The sequence below is a fragment of the Oncorhynchus tshawytscha genome, linkage group LG21, assembly GCF_018296145.1.
Source record: "Oncorhynchus tshawytscha isolate Ot180627B linkage group LG21, Otsh_v2.0, whole genome shotgun sequence".
Lineage (NCBI taxonomy): Eukaryota > Metazoa > Chordata > Actinopteri > Salmoniformes > Salmonidae > Oncorhynchus > Oncorhynchus tshawytscha.
Genome location: NC_056449.1, coordinates 37,702,801 through 37,721,540, shown reverse-complemented (window position 1 = coordinate 37,721,540; position 18,740 = coordinate 37,702,801). Strand labels below are relative to the sequence as shown.

The 18,740-nt window shown below is 48.0% G+C and overlaps 1 protein-coding gene across 9 annotated transcripts in view; it reads left to right on the top strand.

Annotated features, from left to right (window-relative positions):
- tnip1 (TNFAIP3 interacting protein 1) overlaps positions 1-18,740 on the top strand; it is a 53,285-nt gene that overhangs the window by 9,360 nt on the left and 25,185 nt on the right. For all 9 annotated transcript variants that reach the window (XM_042303464.1, XM_042303461.1, XM_042303460.1 and 6 more), the window contains 2 exons: positions 9,698-9,792; positions 12,518-12,574. In XM_042303464.1, coding sequence (XP_042159398.1) covers positions 9,698-9,792; positions 12,518-12,574 — 152 coding nt within the window. The remainder of the gene's footprint in view (positions 1-9,697; positions 9,793-12,517; positions 12,575-18,740) is intronic.

Here is an 18,740-nt window from a genome sequence, read left to right as displayed (position 1 = left end):
ACCATGTAACAGTGGTGTGACTATATAACAGTGCTGTGACTATATAACGACCCTGTAACAGTGGTGTGACTATATAACAGACCCTGTAACAGTGCTGTGACTATATAATGACCCTGTAACAGTGCTGTGACTATATAAGTGGTGTGACTATATAACGACCCTGTAACAGTGCTGTGACTATATAACAGTGCTGTGACTATATAACGACCCTGTAACAGTGCTGTGACTATATAACGACCCTGTAACAGTGTTGTGACTATATAATGACCCTGTAACAGTGCTGTGACTATATAAGTGGTGTGACCCTGTAACAGTGGTGTGACTATATAATGACCCTGTAACAGTGCTGTGACTATATTAACAACCCTGTAACAGTGGTGTGACTATATAATGACCCTGTAACAGTGCTGTGACTATATAACAACCCTGTAACAGTGGTGTGACTATATAACGACCCTGTAACAGTGCTGTGACTATATAACGACCATGTAACAGTGGTGTGACTATATAACGACCCTGTAACAGTGGTGTGACTATATGACCCTGTAACAGTGGTGTGACTATATAACGACCCTGTAACAGTGGTGTGACTATATACCCTGTAACAGTGGTGTGACTATATAACGACCCTGTAACAGTGGTGTGACTATATAACGACCCTGTAACAGTGGTGTGACTATATAATGTCCCTGTAACAGTGGTGTGACTATATAACGACCCTGTAACAGTGGTGTGACTATATGTGGTGTGACTATATAACGACCCTGTAACAGTGGTGTGACTATATGTGGTGTGACTATATAACGACCCTGTAATAGTGGTGTGACTATATAACGACCCTGTAACAGTGGTGTGACTATATAACGACCCTGTAACAGTGGTGTGACTATATAACGACCCTGTAACAGTGGTGTGACTATATAACGACCCTGTAACAGTGGTGTGACTATATAACGACCCTGTAACAGTGGTGTGACTATATAACGACCCTGTAACAGTGGTGTGACTATATAACGACCCTGTAACAGTGGTGTGACTATATAACGACCCTGTAACAGTGGTGTGACTATATAATGTCCCTGTAACAGTGGTGTGACTATATAACGACCCTGTAACAGTGGTGTGACTATATGTGGTGTGACTATATAACGACCCTGTAACAGTGGTGTGACTATATGTGGTGTGACTATATAACGACCCTGTAATAGTGGTGTGACTATATAACGACCCTGTAACAGTGGTGTGACTATATAACGACCCTGTAATAGTGGTGTGACTATATGTGGTGTGACTATAAAACGACCATGTAACAGTGGTGTGACTATATAACAGTGCTGTGACTATATAACGACCCTGTAACAGTGCTGTGACTATATAAGTGGTGTGACTATATAACGACCCTGTAACAGTGCTGTGACTATATAACAGTGCTGTGACTATATAACGACCCTGTAACAGTGCTGTGACTATATAACGACCCTGTAACAGTGTTGTGACTATATAATGACCCTGTAACAGTGCTGTGACTATATAAGTGGTGTGACTATATAACAACCCTGTAACAGTGGTGTGACTATATAATGACCCTGTAACAGTGCTGTGACTATATTAACAACCCTGTAACAGTGGTGTGACTATATAATGACCCTGTAACAGTGCTGTGACTATATTAACAACCCTGTAACAGTGGTGTGACTATATAACGACCCTGTAACAGTGCTGTGACTATATAACGACCATGTAACAGTGGTGTGACTATATAACAACCCTGTAACAGTGGTGTGACTATATAACGACCCTGTAACAGTGGTGTGACTATATAACGACCCTGTAACAGTGCTGTGACTATATAATGACCCTGTAACAGTGGTGTGACTATATAACAGTGGTGTGACTATATAACGACCCTGTAACAGTGCTGTGACTATATAACGACCCTGTAACAGTGCTGTGACTATATAACGACCCTGTAACAGTGCTGTGACTATATAACGACCCTGTAACAGTGGTGTGACTATATAATGACCCTGTAACAGTGGTGTGACTATATAATGACCCTGTAACAGTGGTGTGACTATATGTGGTGTGACTATATAACGACCCTGTAACAGTGGTGTGACTATATAACGACCCTGTAACAGTGGTGTGACTATATAGGGACCCTGTAGCAGTGTTGTGACTATATAATGACCCTGTAACAGTGTTGTGACTATATAAGGACCCTGTAACAGTGGTGTGACTATATAACGACCCTGTAATAGTGGTGTGACTATATGTGGTGTGACTATAAAACGACCATGTAACAGTGGTGTGACTATATAACAGTGCTGTGACTATATAACGACCCTGTAACAGTGGTGTGACTATATAACAGTGCTGTGACTATATAACGACCCTGTAACAGTGCTGTGACTATATAAGTGGTGTGACTATATAACGACCCTGTAACAGTGCTGTGACTATATAACAGTGCTGTGACTATATAACGACCCTGTAACAGTGCTGTGACTATATAACGACCCTGTAACAGTGTTGTGACTATATAATGACCCTGTAACAGTGCTGTGACTATATAAGTGGTGTGACTATATAACAACCCTGTAACAGTGGTGTGACTATATAATGACCCTGTAACAGTGCTGTGACTATATTAACAACCCTGTAACAGTGGTGTGACTATATAATGACCCTGTAACAGTGCTGTGACTATATTAACAACCCTGTAACAGTGGTGTGACTATATAACGACCCTGTAACAGTGCTGTGACTATATAACGACCATGTAACAGTGGTGTGACTATATAACGACCCTGTAACAGTGGTGTGACTATATAACGACCCTGTAACAGTGGTGTGACTATATAACGACCCTGTAACAGTGGTGTGACTATATAACGACCCTGTAACAGTGGTGTGACTATATAACGACCCTGTAACAGTGGTGTGACTATATAACGACCCTGTAACAGTGGTGTGACTATATAATGTCCCTGTAACAGTGGTGTGACTATATAACGACCCTGTAACAGTGGTGTGACTATATGTGGTGTGACTATATAACGACCCTGTAACAGTGGTGTGACTATATGTGGTGTGACTATATAACGACCCTGTAATAGTGGTGTGACTATATAACGACCCTGTAACAGTGGTGTGACTATATAACGACCCTGTAACAGTGGTGTGACTATATAACGACCCTGTAACAGTGGTGTGACTATATAACGACCCTGTAACAGTGGTGTGACTATATAACGACCCTGTAACAGTGGTGTGACTATATAACGACCCTGTAACAGTGGTGTGACTATATAACGACCCTGTAACAGTGGTGTGACTATATAACGACCCTGTAACAGTGGTGTGACTATATAATGTCCCTGTAACAGTGGTGTGACTATATAACGACCCTGTAACAGTGGTGTGACTATATGTGGTGTGACTATATAACGACCCTGTAACAGTGGTGTGACTATATGTGGTGTGACTATATAACGACCCTGTAATAGTGGTGTGACTATATAACGACCCTGTAACAGTGGTGTGACTATATAACGACCCTGTAACAGTGGTGTGACTATATAGGGACCCTGTAGCAGTGTTGTGACTATATAATGACCCTGTAACAGTGTTGTGACTATATAATGACCCTGTAACAGTGGTGTGACTATATAGGGACCCTGTAGCAGTGTTGTGACTATATAAGGACCCTGTAACAGTGGTGTGACTATATAATGACCCTGTAACAGTGGTGTGACTATATGTGGTGTGACTATATAACAACCCAAATCAAATCAAATCAAATCAAATTTTATTTGTCACATACACATGGTTAGCAGATGTTAATGCGAGTGTAGCGAAATGCTTGTGCTTCTAGTTCCGACAATGCAGTAATAACGAGCAAGTAATCTAACTAACAATTCCAAAAAAAAACTACTGTCTTATACACAGTGTAAGGGGATAAAGAATATGTACATAAGGATATATGAATGAGTGATGGTACAGAGCAGCATAGGCAAGATACAGTAGATGATATCGAGTACAGTATATACATATGAGATAAGTATGTAAACCAAGTGGCATAGTTAAAGTGGCTAGTGATACATGTATTACATAAGGATGCAGTCGATGATATAGAGTACAGTATCAACGTATGCATATGAGATGAACAATGTAGGGTAAGTAACATTATATAAGGTAGCATTGTTTAAAGTGGCTAGTGATATATTTACATAATTTCCCATCAATTCCCATGATTAAAGTGGCTGGAGTAGAGTCAGTGTCATTGACAGTGTGTTGGCAGTAGCCACTCAATGTTAGTGGTGGCTGTTTAACAGTCTGATGGCCTTGAGATAGAAGCTGTTTTTCAGTCTCTCGGTCCCAGCTTTGATGCACCTGTACTGACCTCGCCTTCTGGATGACAGCGGGGTGAACAGGCAGTGGCTCGGGTGGTTGATGTCCTTGATGATCTTTATGGCCTTCCTGTAGCATCGGGTGGTGTAGGTGTCCTGGAGGGCAGGTAGTTTGCCCCCGGTGATGCGTTGTGCAGACCTCACTACCCTCTGGAGAGCCTTACGGTTGAGGGCGGTGCAGTTGCCATACCAGGCGGTGATACAGCCCGCCAGGATGCTCTCGATTGTGCATCTGTAGAAGTTTGTGAGTGCTTTTGGTGACAAGCCGAATTTCTTCAGCCTCCTGAGGTTGAAGAGGCGCTGCTGCGCCTTCCTCACGATGCTGTCTGTGTGAGTGGACCAATTCAGTTTGTCTGTGATGTGTATGCCGAGGAACTTAAAACTTGCTACCCTCTCCACTACTGTTCCATCGATGTGGATGGGGGTGTTCCCTCTGCTGTTTCCTGAAGTCCACAATCATCTCCTTAGTTTTGTTGACGTTGAGTGTGAGGTTATTTTCCTGACACCACACTCCGAGGGCCCTCACCTCCTCCCTGTAGGCCGTCTCGTCGTTGTTGGTAATCAAGCCTACCACTGTTGTGTCGTCCGCAAACTTGATGATTGAGTTGGAGGCGTGCATGGCCACGCAGTCGTGGGTGAACAGGGAGTACAGGAGGGGGCTCAGAACGCACCCTTGTGGGGCCCCAGTGTTGAGGATCAGCGGGGAGGAGATGTTGTTGCCTACCCTCACCACCTGGGGGCGGCCCGTCAGGAAGTCCAGTACCCAGTTGCACAGGGCGGGGTCGAGACCCAGGGTCTCGAGCTTGATGACGAGCTTGAGGGTACTATGGTGTTGAATGCCGAGCTGTAGTCGATGAACAGCATTCTCACATAGGTATTCCTCTTGTCCAGATGGGTTAGGGCAGTGTGCAGTGTGGTTGAGATTGCATCGTCTGTGGACCTATTTGGGCGGTAAGCAAATTGGAGTGGGTCAAGGGTGTCAGGTAGGGTGGAGGTGATATGGTCCTTGACTAGTCTCTCAAAGCACTTCATGATGACGGATGTGAGTGCTACGGGCGGTAGTCGTTTAGCTCAGTTACCTTAGCTTTCTTGGGAACAGGAACAATGGTGGCCCTCTTGAAGCATGTGGGAACAGCAGACTGGTATAGGGATTGGTTGAATATGTCCGTAAACACACCGGCCAGCTGGTCTGCGCATGCTCTGAGGGCGCGGCTGGGGATGCCGTCTGGGCCTGCAGCCTTGCGAGGGTTAACACGTTTAAATGTCTTACTCACTTCGGCTGCAGTGAAGGAGAGACCGCATGATTCCGTTGCAGGCCGTGTCAGTGGCACTGTATTGTCCTCAAAGCGGGCAAAAAGTTATTTAGTCTGCCTGGGAGCAAGACATCCTGGTCCGAGACTGGGCTGGGTTTCTTCCTGTAGTCCGTGATTGACTGTAGACCCTGCCACATACCTCTTGTGTCTGAGCCGTTGAATTGAGATTCTACTTTGTCTCTGTACTGGCGCTTAGCTTGTTTGATAGCCTTGCGGAGGGAATAGCTGCACTGTTTGTATTCAGTCATGTCACCAGACACCTTGCCCTGATTAAAAGCAGTGGTTCGTGCCTTCAGTTTCACACGAATGCTGCCATCAATCCACGGTTTCTGGTTAGGGAATGTTTTAATCGTTGCTATGGGAACGACATCTTCAACGCACGTTCTAATGAACTCGCACACCGTATCAGCGTATTCGTCAATGTTGTTGTCTGACGCAATACGAAACATCTCCCAGTCCACGTGATGGAAGCAGTCTTGGAGTGTGGAGTCAGCTTGGTCGGACCAGCGTTGGACAGACCTCAGCGTGGGAGCTTCTTGTTTTAGTTTCTGTCTGTAGGCAGGGATCAACAAAATGGAGTCGTGGTCAGCTTTTCCGAAAGGGGGCGGGGCAGGGCCTTATATGCGTCGCGGAAGTTAGAATAACAATGATCCAGGGTCTTTCCACCCCTGGTTGCGCAATCAATATGCTGATAAAATTTAGGAGTCTTGTTTTCAGATTAGCCTTGTTAAAATCCCCAGCTACAATGAATGCAGCCTCCGGATAAATCGTTTCCAGTTTGCAGAGAGTTAAATAAAGTTCGTTCAGAGCCATCGATGTGTCTGCTTGGGGGGATATACACGGCTGTGATTATAATCGAAGAGAATTCTCTTGGTAGATAATGCGGTCTACATTTGATTGTGAGGAATTCTAAATCAGGTGAACAGAAGGATTTGAGTTCCTGTATGTTTCCTTCATCACACCATGTCACGTTGGCCATAAGACATACGCCCCGCCCCTCTTCTTACCAGAAAGATGTTTGTTTCTGTCGGCGCGATGCGTGGAGAAACCCGCTGGCTGCACCGCTTCGGATTGCGTCTCTCCAGTGAGCCATGTTTCCGTGAAGCAGAGAACGTTACAGTCTCTGATGTCCCTCTGGAATGCTACCCTTGCTCGGATTTCATCAACCTTGTTGTCAAGAGACTGGACATTGGCAAGAAGAATGCTGGGGAGTGGTGCACGATGTGCCCGTCTCCGGAGTCTGACCAGAAGACCGCTTCGTTTCCCTCTTTTTCTGAGTCGTTTTTTTTTTTTGGTCGCTGCATGTGATCCACTCGGTTACACTGGTTGTAAGGCAGAACTCAGGATCCGCATCGCGAAAAACATATTCTTGGTCGTACTGATGGTGAGTTGACGCTGATCTTATATTCAGTAGTTCTTGTCGGCTGTATGTAAAGAAACCTAAGATGACCTGGGGTACTAGTGTAAGAAATAACACGTAAAAAAAACAAAAAAAACTGCATAGTTTCCTAGGAACGCGAAGCGAGGCGGCCATCTCTGTCGGCGCCGGAACCCTGTAACAGTGGTGTGACTATATGTGGTGTGACTATATAACGACCCTGTAATAGTGGTGTGACTATATAAGGACCCTGTAATAGTGGTGTGACTATATAAGGACCCTGTAGCAGTGTTGTGACTATATAACGACCCTGTAATAGTGGTGTGACTATATAAGGACCCTGTAACAGTGGGGCGACTATATATAGGGACCCTGTAACAGTGTTGTGACTATATAGGGACCCTGTAGCAGTGTTGTGACTATATAAGGACCCTGTAATAGTGTTGTGACTATATAACGACCATGTAACAGTGTTGTGACTATATAGGGACCCTGTAGCAGTGTTGTGACTATATAGGGACCCTGTAGGAAGCAGTGTTGTGACTATATAAGGACCCTGTAACAGTGTTGTGACTATATAAGGACCCTGTAACAGTGTTGTGAACATAAGGACCCTGTAGCAGTGTTGTGACTATATAAGGACCCTGTAACAGTGTTGTGACTATATAAGGACCCTGTAACAGTGTTGTGACTATATAGGACCCTGTAACAGTGTTGTGGGACCCTGTAGCAGTGTTGTGACTATATAGGGACCCTGTAACAGTGTTGTGACTATATAGGACCCTGTAACAGTGTTGTGACTATATAAGGACCCTGTAACAGTGTTGTGACTATATAAGGACCCTGTAACAGTGTTGTGACTATATAAGGACCCTGTAACAGTGGTGTGACTATATAAGGACCCTGTAACAGTGGTGTGACTATATGTGGTGTGACTATATATAGGGACCCTGTAACAGTGGGGTGTATATAGGGACCCTGTAACAGTGTTGTGACTATATAGGGACCCTGTAACAGTGGTGTGACTATATAGTGTGACTATATAAGGACCCTGTAATAGTGTTGTGACTATATAAGGACCATGTAACAGTGGTGTGATTATACAGTGGTGTGACTATATAAGGACCCTGTAACAGTGTTGTGACTATATAACAGTGGTGTGACCATGTAACAGTGGTGTGACTATATAACAGTGGTGTGACTATATAACGACCCTGTAACAGTGGTGTGACTATATAACAACCCTGTAACAGTGCTGTGACTATATAACAGTGGTGTGACTATATAACGACCCTGTAACAGTGGTGTGACTATATAACGACCCTGTAACAGTGGTGTGACTATATAACGACCCTGTAACAGTGGTGTGACTATATAATGTCCCTGTAACAGTGGTGTGACTATATGTAACAGTGGTGTGACTATATAATGACCCCCTGTAACAGTGGTGTGACTATATAATGACCCTGTAACAGTGGTGTGACTATATAACGACCCTGTAACAGTGGTGTGACTATATGACTATACCCTGTAACAGTGGTGTGACTATATAACAGTGGTGTGACTATATAACAGTGGTGTGACTATGACCCTGTAACAGTGGTATATAAGGGACCTGTAACAGTGTAGCAGTGTGACTATATAATGACCCTGTAACAGTGTTGTGACTATATAATGACCCTGTAACAGTGGTGTGACTATATAGGGACCCTGTAACAGTGGTGTGACTATATAACAACCCTGTAACAGTGGTGTGACTATATATGATAATGACCCTGTAACAGTGGTGTGACTATATAATGACCCTGTAACAGTGGTGTGACTATATAACAGTGGTGTGACTATATAACGACCCTGTAACAGTGGTGTGACTATATAACGACCCTGTAACAGTGGTGTGACTATAGGGATAATGACTATATAATGACCCTGTAACAGTGCTGTGACTATATAAGGACCCTGTAATAGTGGTGTGACTATATAACAGTGGGGCGACTATATATAGGACCCTGTAACAGTGTTGTGACTATATAATGACCCTGTAACAGTGTTGTGACTATATAAGGACCCTGTAATAGTGGTGTGACTATATAAGGACCCTGTAGCAGTGTTGTGACTATATAACGACCCTGTAATAGTGGTGTGACTATATAAGGACCCTGTAACAGTGGTGTGACTATATAAGGACCCTGTAACAGTGTTGTGACTATATAAGGACCCTGTAACAGTGGTGTGACTATATAATGACCCTGTAACAGTGCTGTGACTATATAACGACCCTGTAACAGTGTTGTGACTATATAATGACCCTGTAACAGTGGTGTGACTATATAGGACCCTGTAATAGTGGTGTGATTATATGTGGTGTGACTATAACGACCATGTAACAGTGGTGTGACTATATAACAGTGGTGTGACTATATAACAGTGGTGTGACTATATAACAGTGGTGTGACTATATAACAGTGGTGTGACTATATAACAGTGGTGTGACTATATAAAGACCCTGTAACAGTGCTGTGACTATATAAAGACCCTGTAACAGTGGTGTGACTATATAACGACCCTGTAATGGCGACTCCTGACTGTTTCAGGTCAGGGGAAGCTTCACCGCCAGCCCAGTATGGACCAGAGAGAGAGTCAGCCGTGTCTCTCAACGGGGAAGGCCCTAAATCATGAGCAGCCCAGCGTAAGTCAACAGATATTACTTTATAGCTTTAGAGTACTTCATATTTTCTAGATGTTATTGATCAGGCTGAGCAGTCCAGCACATTAAGTACAGCCTTATTAGCCTACATCTGAAACGTAACATTCTCATGTCAAGGTGGTGCTTTTAGGTCTGTCCCAACTGGTTTCTGGCTTCCAGTAAAGGCTAACTGAAAGTAGCAATAGTCTCTGGTTCTCTCTTTGTGTCCTGTTGTCTTACACTGCCATGGGTTAGTTAGACTGCCATGGGTTAGTTAGACTGCCATGGGTTAGTTAGACTGCCGGGGTTAGGGTTAGTTACACTGGTCATTCTTCAGCACTGTTGTACAACGGCTGTGCAGGTGCTTTATGTTCAGAGATGGAGCTCCCGTCTCACTTCGTTCATGGTGCCAGCCGGACTTGTTTTCTTTGCAAGCAACTTTTTTGCCCAATGACAGTGAAGTTAAGAAATTGTCCATGGTGCCAACCTAAGATACCACAAAGCCTCATCACCACATTCTCTGACACTCCCTCACCTGCGGCCTAATATGGATATTTTCCTAGATATTGAAAGCTGTTCAGCATGTACAATTACACACACACTCTCACTTTGTAGCCTGCTCCCAGTAGTCCAGAGTAGACTAAGACGGCTGGGATTCGGTGGACTGATATAGGGTACATACTATTTTAGAGATTTAACAATGGCTCACAGTGTTCTAAATTCACAATTGATGAATATATAATTAGCTATGGTTTGTTAACCCCTCGCTCATCAACTCACCCATTTTCCTCAGCATACTACATTAGTTTCATCTGTTATATGTGTAAAATTAGTTTAGGTTCAGTTTCAAGGCAATTATCGGGGTGATTATCATCTGGGCACTGCACTTTCAACTGCTGGGAGAAGTAGCCCTGTTTACTGCTGGGAGAAGTAGCCCTGTTTACGGTCGGGAGAAGTAGCGGAGCAGGCCCTGTTTACTGCTGGGAGAAGTAGCCCTGTTTACTGCTGGGAGAAGTAGCCCTGTTTACTGCTGGGAGAAGTAGCCCTGTTTACTGCTGGGAGAAGTAGCCCTGTTTACTGCTGGGAGAAGTAGCCCTGTTTACTGCTGGGAGAAGTAGCCCTGTTTACTGCTGGGAGAAGTAGCCCTGTTTACTGCTGGGAGAAGTAGCGGAGCAAGCCCTGTTTACTGCTGGGAGAAGTAGCGGAGCAGGCCCTGTTTACTGCTGGGAGAAGTAGCCCTGTTTACTGCTGGGAGAAGTAGCCCTGTTTACTGCTGGGAGAAGTAGCCCTGTTTACTGCAGGCAGGCCCTGTTTACTGTCGGGAGAAGTAGCGGAGCAGGCCCTGTTTACTGTTGGTTCAGTGTGTCAAATCGGAGGTCTGGCAGTCTCTATGGGGGTGCCACAGGGTTCAATTCTCGGACTGACTCTTTTCTCTGTATATATCAATGATGTTGCTCTTGCTGCGGGCGATTCCCTGATCCACCTCTACACAGACGACACCATTCTGTATACTTCTGGCCCTTCCTTGGACACTGCTATCTAACCTCCAAACGAGCTTCAATGCCATACAACTCTCCTTCCGTGGCCTCCAACTGCTCTTAAACGCTAGTAAAACCAAATGCATGCTTTTCAACCGCTCGCTGCCTGCACCCGCACGCCTGACTAGCATCACCACCCTGGTTGGTTCCGACCTAGAATATGTGGACATCTATAAGTACCTAGGTGTCTGGCTAGACTGTAAACTCTCCTTCCAGACTCATATCAAACATCTCCAATCTAAAATCAAATCTAGAGTCGGCTTTCTATTCCGCAACAAAGCCTCCTTCACTCACGCCGCCAAACTTACCCTAGTAAAACTGACTATCCTACCGATCCTCGACTTCGGCGATGTCATCTACAAAATAGCTTCCAATACTCAGCAAACTGGATGCAGTTTATCACAGTGCCATCCGTTTTGTTACTAAATTGTAATTATTCGCCTACCTCCTCATGCCTTTTGCACACAATGTATATAGACTCTTTTTTTTCTTTTTTCTACTGTGTTATTGACTTGTTAATTGTTTACTCCATGTGTAACTCTGTGTTGTCTGTTGACACTGCTATGCTTTATCTTGGCCAGGTCGCAGTTGTAAATGAGAACTTGTTCTCAACTAGCCTACCTGGTTAAATAAAGGGGAAATAAAGAAATAAAACTGTTGGAAGAAGTAGGGGCAACTGGGGAAAACCATAAAAAAATGACATGCCCTCCTGTAACTGCTTGTAACTCTAGTTTTGTTTGTGATATTACGATTCTAACACCGACAGTGTGTTATAGACTTATTTAGGAAAAATCAAGGACGGAGCGGGGCATGACTTACAAAATGGCAGAGACATAAATCAAATTCACGAGCAGTCAAAATGACTGCTTTATCTGTTCTAGTGTTAAAGGGTTAGTTGGGGGGTTTTTGCCATGAAGCCCTTTTTCTACTTACCCGGAGTCAGGCGAACTCGTGGATAACATTTTTATGTCTCTACGTGTAGTTTGAAGGAAGTTTCTAACTAGCGTTAGCGCAGCATACTAGCTGTTCTCATACACTTCCAGTGCCGTTGCGCTAATGCTAGTTAGCATTGGCTCGCCAAACTACCTCTAACTATCCTTCTCACTGGACGCAGAGACATTAAAAATGCCATCCAGAAGTTCAGTCTGGATCTATTTACAGTTTGTCATTCTCCTGTTTGGTGCTTCTAGGAAGGTCTGTCAGAGTTTGAGGTGGTGAATATGGAGAAGACCTCCGATACCCAGACGGTAAGTACCATTTTTCACACGGGGCTAGCTAACAATAACGGGGCTCAAATGGGATGTTTGGAAACGATCCAGGTTCTTTATGTAATAGATTCAGTTTCATCTATAAAGGTGTGTGTGTGTGTGTGTGTAGCCTACATTCAGAACCACTCAATGCATCTGTTTGTGTCTAGAAGGATCACATTCAGCAAGATTGTAATATGTGTATATTCAGTGCCTTTGGTTACAGACTTATTCTGAAATAGATTAAATAAATAAAAATCCTCAGCAATCTACACACAATACCACCTAATGACAAAGCGAAAACAGGATTTTAGACATTTTTGTAAATTTATTTTAAAAAATAAACGAAAACCTGCTCTGGACCTTAGACTGCAGGCGAAGGTTCGTCTTCCAACAGGACAATGACCCTAAACACACAGCCAAGACAACACTGAAGTGGCTTCTGGACAAGTCTCTGAATGTCTTTGAGTGGCCCAGCCAGAGCCCAGACTTGAACCTGATCGAACATCTCTGGAGAGACCTGAAAATAGCTTTGCAGCGACGCTCCCCATCCAACCTGACAGATGATCTGTAGAGGATCTGCAGAGAATAATGGGAGAAACTCCCAAAATACAGGTTTGCCAAGCTTGTAGCGTCATACTCAAGAAGACTCGAGGCTGTAATCGCTGCCAAAGGTGCTTCAACAAAGTACCGGAAGAAAGAGTCTGCATACTTAAGTAAATGTGATATTTCAGTTTAATTGCTTTTATAAATTAGTAAACATTTCTACAATCCTGTTTTTGCTTTGTCATTATGGGATATTGTGTGTAGATTGATTTAATAAGGCTGTAACCTAACAAAATGTGGGAAAAACCTAAGGGGTCTGAGTACTTTCCAAATGCACTGTATATATGTGTATGTGTCATAACTTCTAGTCAACACAGTTAAAACATACCTGGTGATGAATGTAAGAGCTTGGAAGCAGCTCCTCGAGTTTCATTTCCTTAGTTCTCTGTTCTCTGGTCATTTCTCCCATATCAGGAACTTCTCCTCTGTCTCTCTGTCTCTTTTTGTTGTGAGTCAACCGCTAACTAACTCAATACTGGGAGCTCAACATGAGTCGTCAGCACAGGGAATGTCCACGATTATTACTGACTATACACACACACACACCTGCTGTTAGGGAATGCTTGACAGGGAATAATATCAGTCACAGAATATTCCGGACAGATGTGGTATAGAGTCACATGGCATATGACCGTCACTGACGTATGCCTCATCACCCAAAGGATAGGAAACTAGGACGTATTTCTTCAAGGCTATACACTGAGCTTTTCTTATTTTATTTATTTATTTTGTATTTTATCCCCCCCCTTTCTCCCAAATTGTTCAATCTTGTGTCATCGCTGCAACTCACCAACGGGCTCGGGAGAGGCGAAGGTGGAGTCCATACGTCCTTCGAAACATGACCTGCCAAACCGCGCTCCTTAACACCCGCCAGCTTAATCCGGAAGCCAGCCGCACCAATGTGTCGAAGGAAAACACCGTTCAACTGGCATCTGGGGTCAGCCCGCAGGCACCCGGCCCGCCCTCAAGGTGTCGCTAGAGCGTGATGAGCCAAGTAAAGCCCCACCGGCCAAACCCACCCCTAACCCGGACGATGCTGGGCCAAACCCTCCCCTAACCCGGACGATGCTGGGCCAAACCCTCCCCTAACCCGGACGATGCTGGGCCAAACCCTCCCCTAACCCGGACGATGCTGGGCCAAACCCTCCCCTAACCCGGACGATGCTGGGACAATTGTGCGCCGTCCTATGGGACTCCCTACCATGGTCGGTTGTGGCACAGCCCGGTATATGAACCCAGGACCGTAGTAACGCCTCTAGCACTACTGCATGCAATGCAGTGCCTTAGACTTCTGCCCCACTCGGTAGCCCCCTACACTGAGCTTTTTATAAACGTTTCACCACCTCTGACTCAATCTTAAGGGAGTTTTGCATTATAGGATAGGGAGCATAATTTACATGACCTGTCAATAGGACACGGTGGGATTGAGACTGACACACAAGGGAGACTGACTATCTACAGGCTGTATGATTCAGATAGGACTTTTCCTTATTTGTATACATCTAGTATCCACAAAACTGGAGAGAGAAATCTGTTGTGTTTTGACATGACTTGATTAGTAGCCAGTCAGTAGGGTGGTACAGAGGCTCTGACGGTCCTGTCAGTAGGGTGGTACAGAGGCTCTGACGGTCCTGTCAGTAGGGTGGTACAGAGGCTCTGAGGGTGGTCCTGTCCTGTCAGTAGGGTGGTACAGAGGCTCTGACGGTCCTGTCAGTAGGGTGGTACAGAGGCTCTGACGGTCCTGTCAGTAGGGTGGTACAGAGGCTCTGACGGTCCTGTCAGTAGGGTGGTACAGAGGCTCTGACGGTCCTGTCAGTAGGGTGGTACAGAGGCTCTGACGGTCCTGTCAGTAGGGTGGTACAGAGGCTCTGACGGTCCTGTCAGTAGGGTGGTACAGAGGCTCTGACGGTCCTGTCAGTAGGGTGGTACAGAGGCTCTGACGGTCCTGTCAGTAGGGTGGTACAGAGGCTCTGACGGTCCTGTCAGTAGGGTGGTACAGAGGCTCTGACGGTCCTGTCAGTAGGGTGGTACAGAGGCTCTGACGGTCCTGTCAGTAGGGTGGTACAGAGGCTCTGACGGTCCTGTCAGTAGGGTGGTACAGAGGCTCTGTCGGTCCGGTCCTGTCAGTATGGGGGTACAGAGGCTCTGTCGGTCCGGTCCTGTCAGTATGGGGGTACAGAGGCTCTGTCGGTCCGGTCCTGTCAGTATGGGGGTACAGAGGCTCTGTCGGTCCGGTCCTGTCAGTATGGGGGTACAGAGGCTCTGTCGGTCCGGTCCTGTCAGTATGGGGGTACAGAGGCTCTGTCGGTCCGGTCCTGTCAGTATGGGGGTACAGAGGCTCTGTCGGTCCGGTCCTGTCAGTATGGGGGTACAGAGGCTCTGTCGGTCCGGTCCTGTCAGTATGGGGGTACAGAGGCTCTGTCGGTCCGGTCCTGTCAGTATGGGGGTACAGAGGCTCTGTCGGTCCGGTCCTGTCAGTATGGGGGTACAGAGGCTCTGTCGGTCCGGTCCTGTCAGTATGGGGGTACAGAGGCTCTGTCGGTCCGGTCCTGTCAGTATGGGGGTACAGAGGCTCTGTCGGTCCTGTCAGTATGGGGGTACAGAGGCTCTGTCAGTCCTGTCAGGGGTACAGAGGCTCGTCGGTCCGGTCCTGTCAGTATGGGGTACAGAGGCTCTGTCGGTCCGGTCCTGTCAGTATGGGGGTACAGAGGCTCTGTCGGTCCGGTCCTGTCAGTATGGGGGTACAGAGGCTCGGTCCGGTCCTGTCAGTATGGGGGTACAGAGGCTCCTCCTGTCAGTATGGGGGTACAGAGGCTCTGTCGGTCCGGTCCTGTCAGTATGGGGGTACAGAGGCTCTGTCGGTCCGGTCCTGTCAGTATGGGGGTACAGAGGCTCTGTCGGTCCGGTCCTGTCAGTATGGGGGTACAGAGGCTCTGTCGGTCCGGTCCTGTCAGTATGGGGGTACAGAGGCTCTGTCGGTCCGGTCCTGTCAGTATGGGGGTACAGAGGCTCTGTCGGTCCGGTCCTGTCAGTATGGGGGTACAGAGGCTCTGTCGGTCCGGTCCTGTCAGTATGGGGGTACAGAGGCTCTGTCGGTCCGGTCCTGTCAGTATGGGGGTACAGAGGCTCTGTCGGGTACAGAGGCCGGTCCTGTCAGTATGGGGGTACAGAGGCTCTGTCGGTCCGGTCCTGTCAGTATGGGGGTACAGAGGCTCTGTCGGTCGGTCCTGTCAGTATGGGGGTACAGAGGCTCTGTCGGTCCGGTCCTGTCAGTATGGGGGTACAGAGGCTCTGTCGGTCCGGTCCTGTCAGTATGGGGTACAGAGGCTCTGTCGGTCCGGTCCTGTCAGTATGGGGGTACAGAGGCTCTGTCGGTCCGGTCCTGTCAGTATGGGGGTACAGAGGCTCTGTCGGTCCGGTCCTGTCAGTATGGGGGTACAGAGGCTCTGTCGGTCCGGTCCTGTCAGTATGGGGGTACAGAGGCTCTGTCGGTCCGGTCCTGTCAGTATGGGGGTACAGAGGCTCTGTCGGTCCGGTCCTGTCAGTATGGGGGTACAGAGGCTCTGTCGGTCCGGTCCTGTCAGTATGGGGGTACAGAGGGGGTACAGAGGCTCTGTCGGTCCGGTCCTGTCAGTATGGGGTACAGAGGCTCTGTCGGTCCGGTCCTGTCAGTATGGGGGTACAGAGGCTCTGTCGGTCCGGTCCTGTCAGTATGGGGGTACAGAGGCTCTGTCGGTCCGGTCCTGTCAGTATGGGGGTACAGAGGCTCTGTCGGTCCGGTCCTGTCAGTATGGGGGTACAGAGGCTCTGTCGGTACAGAGGCTCGGTCCTGTCAGTATGGGGGTACAGAGGCTCTGTCGGTCCGGTCCTGTCAGTATGGGGGTACAGAGGCTCTGTCGGTCCGGTCCTGTCAGTATGGGGGTACAGAGGCTCTGTCGGTCCGGTCCTGTCAGTATGGGGGTACAGAGGCTCTGTCGGTCCGGTCCTGTCAGTATGGGGGTACAGAGGCTCTGTCGGTCCGGTCCTGTCAGTATGGGGGTACAGAGGCTCTGTCGGTCCGGTCCTGTCAGTATGGGGGTACAGAGGCTCTGTCGGTCCGGTCCTGTCAGTATGGGGGTACAGAGGCTCTGTCGGTCCGGTCCTGTCAGTATGGGGGTACAGAGGCTCTGTCGGTCCGGTCCTGTCAGTATGGGGGTACAGAGGCTCTGTCGGTCCGGTCCTGTCAGTATGGGGGTACAGAGGCTCTGTCGGTCCGGTCCTGTCAGTATGGGGGTACAGAGGCTCTGTCGGTCCGGTCCTGTCAGTATGGGGGTACAGAGGCTCTGTCGGTCCGGTCCTGTCAGTATGGGGGTACAGAGGCTCTGTCGGTCCGGTCCTGTCAGTATGGGGGTACAGAGGCTCTGTCGGTCCGGTCCTGTCAGTATGGGGGTACAGAGGCTCTGTCGGTCCGGTCCTGTCAGTATGGGGGTACAGAGGCTCTGTCGGTCGGTCCTGTCAGTATGGGGGTACAGAGGCTCCTCCGGTCCTGTCAGTATGGGGGTACAGAGGCTCTGTCGGTCCGGTCCTGTCAGTATGGGGGTACAGAGGCTCTGTCGGTCCGGGTCCTGTCAGTATGGGGGTACAGAGGCTCTGTCGGTACAGAGGCCGGTCCGGTCCTGTCAGTATGGGGGTACAGAGGCTCTGTCGGTCCGGTCCTGTCAGTATGGGGGTCCAGATGGGGGTACAGAGGCTCTGTCGGTCCGGTCCTGTCAGTATGGGGGTACAGAGGCTCTGTCGGTCCGGTCCTGTCAGTATGGGGGTACAGAGGCTCTGTCGGTCCGGTCCTGTCAGTATGGGGGTACAGAGGCTCTGTCGGTCCGGTCCTGTCAGTATGGGGGTACAGAGGCTCTGTCGGTCCGGTCCTGTCAGTATGGGGGTACAGAGGCTCTGTCGGTCCGGTCCTGTCAGTATGGGGGTACAGAGGCTCTGTCGGTCCGGTCCTGTCAGTATGGGGGTACAGAGGCTCTGTCGGTCCGGTCCTGTCAGTATGGGGGTACAGAGGCTCTGTCGGTCCGGTCCTGTCAGTATGGGGGTACAGAGGCTCTGTCGGTCCGGTCCTGTCAGTATGGGGGTACAGAGGCTCTGTCGGTCCGGTCCTGTCAGTATGGGGGTACAGAGGCTCTGTCGGTCCGGTCCTGTCAGTATGGGGGTACAGAGGCTCTGTCGGTCCGGTCCTGTCAGTATGGGGGTACAGAGGCTCTGTCGGTCCGGTCCTGTCAGTATGGGGGTACAGAGGCTCTGTCGGTCCGGTCCTGTCAGTATGGGGGTACAGAGGCTCTGTCGGTCCGGTCCTGTCAGTATGGGGGTCCTGTCGGTCCTGTCAGTATGGGGGTACAGAGGCTCTGTCGGTCCGGTCCTGTCAGTATGGGGGTACAGAGGCTCTGTCGGTCCGGTCCTGTCAGTATGGGGGTACAGAGGCTCTGTCGGTCCGGTCCTGTCAGTATGGGGGTACAGAGGCTCTGTCGGTCCGGTCCTGTCAGTATGGGGGTACAGAGGCTCTGTCGGTCCGGTCCTGTCAGTA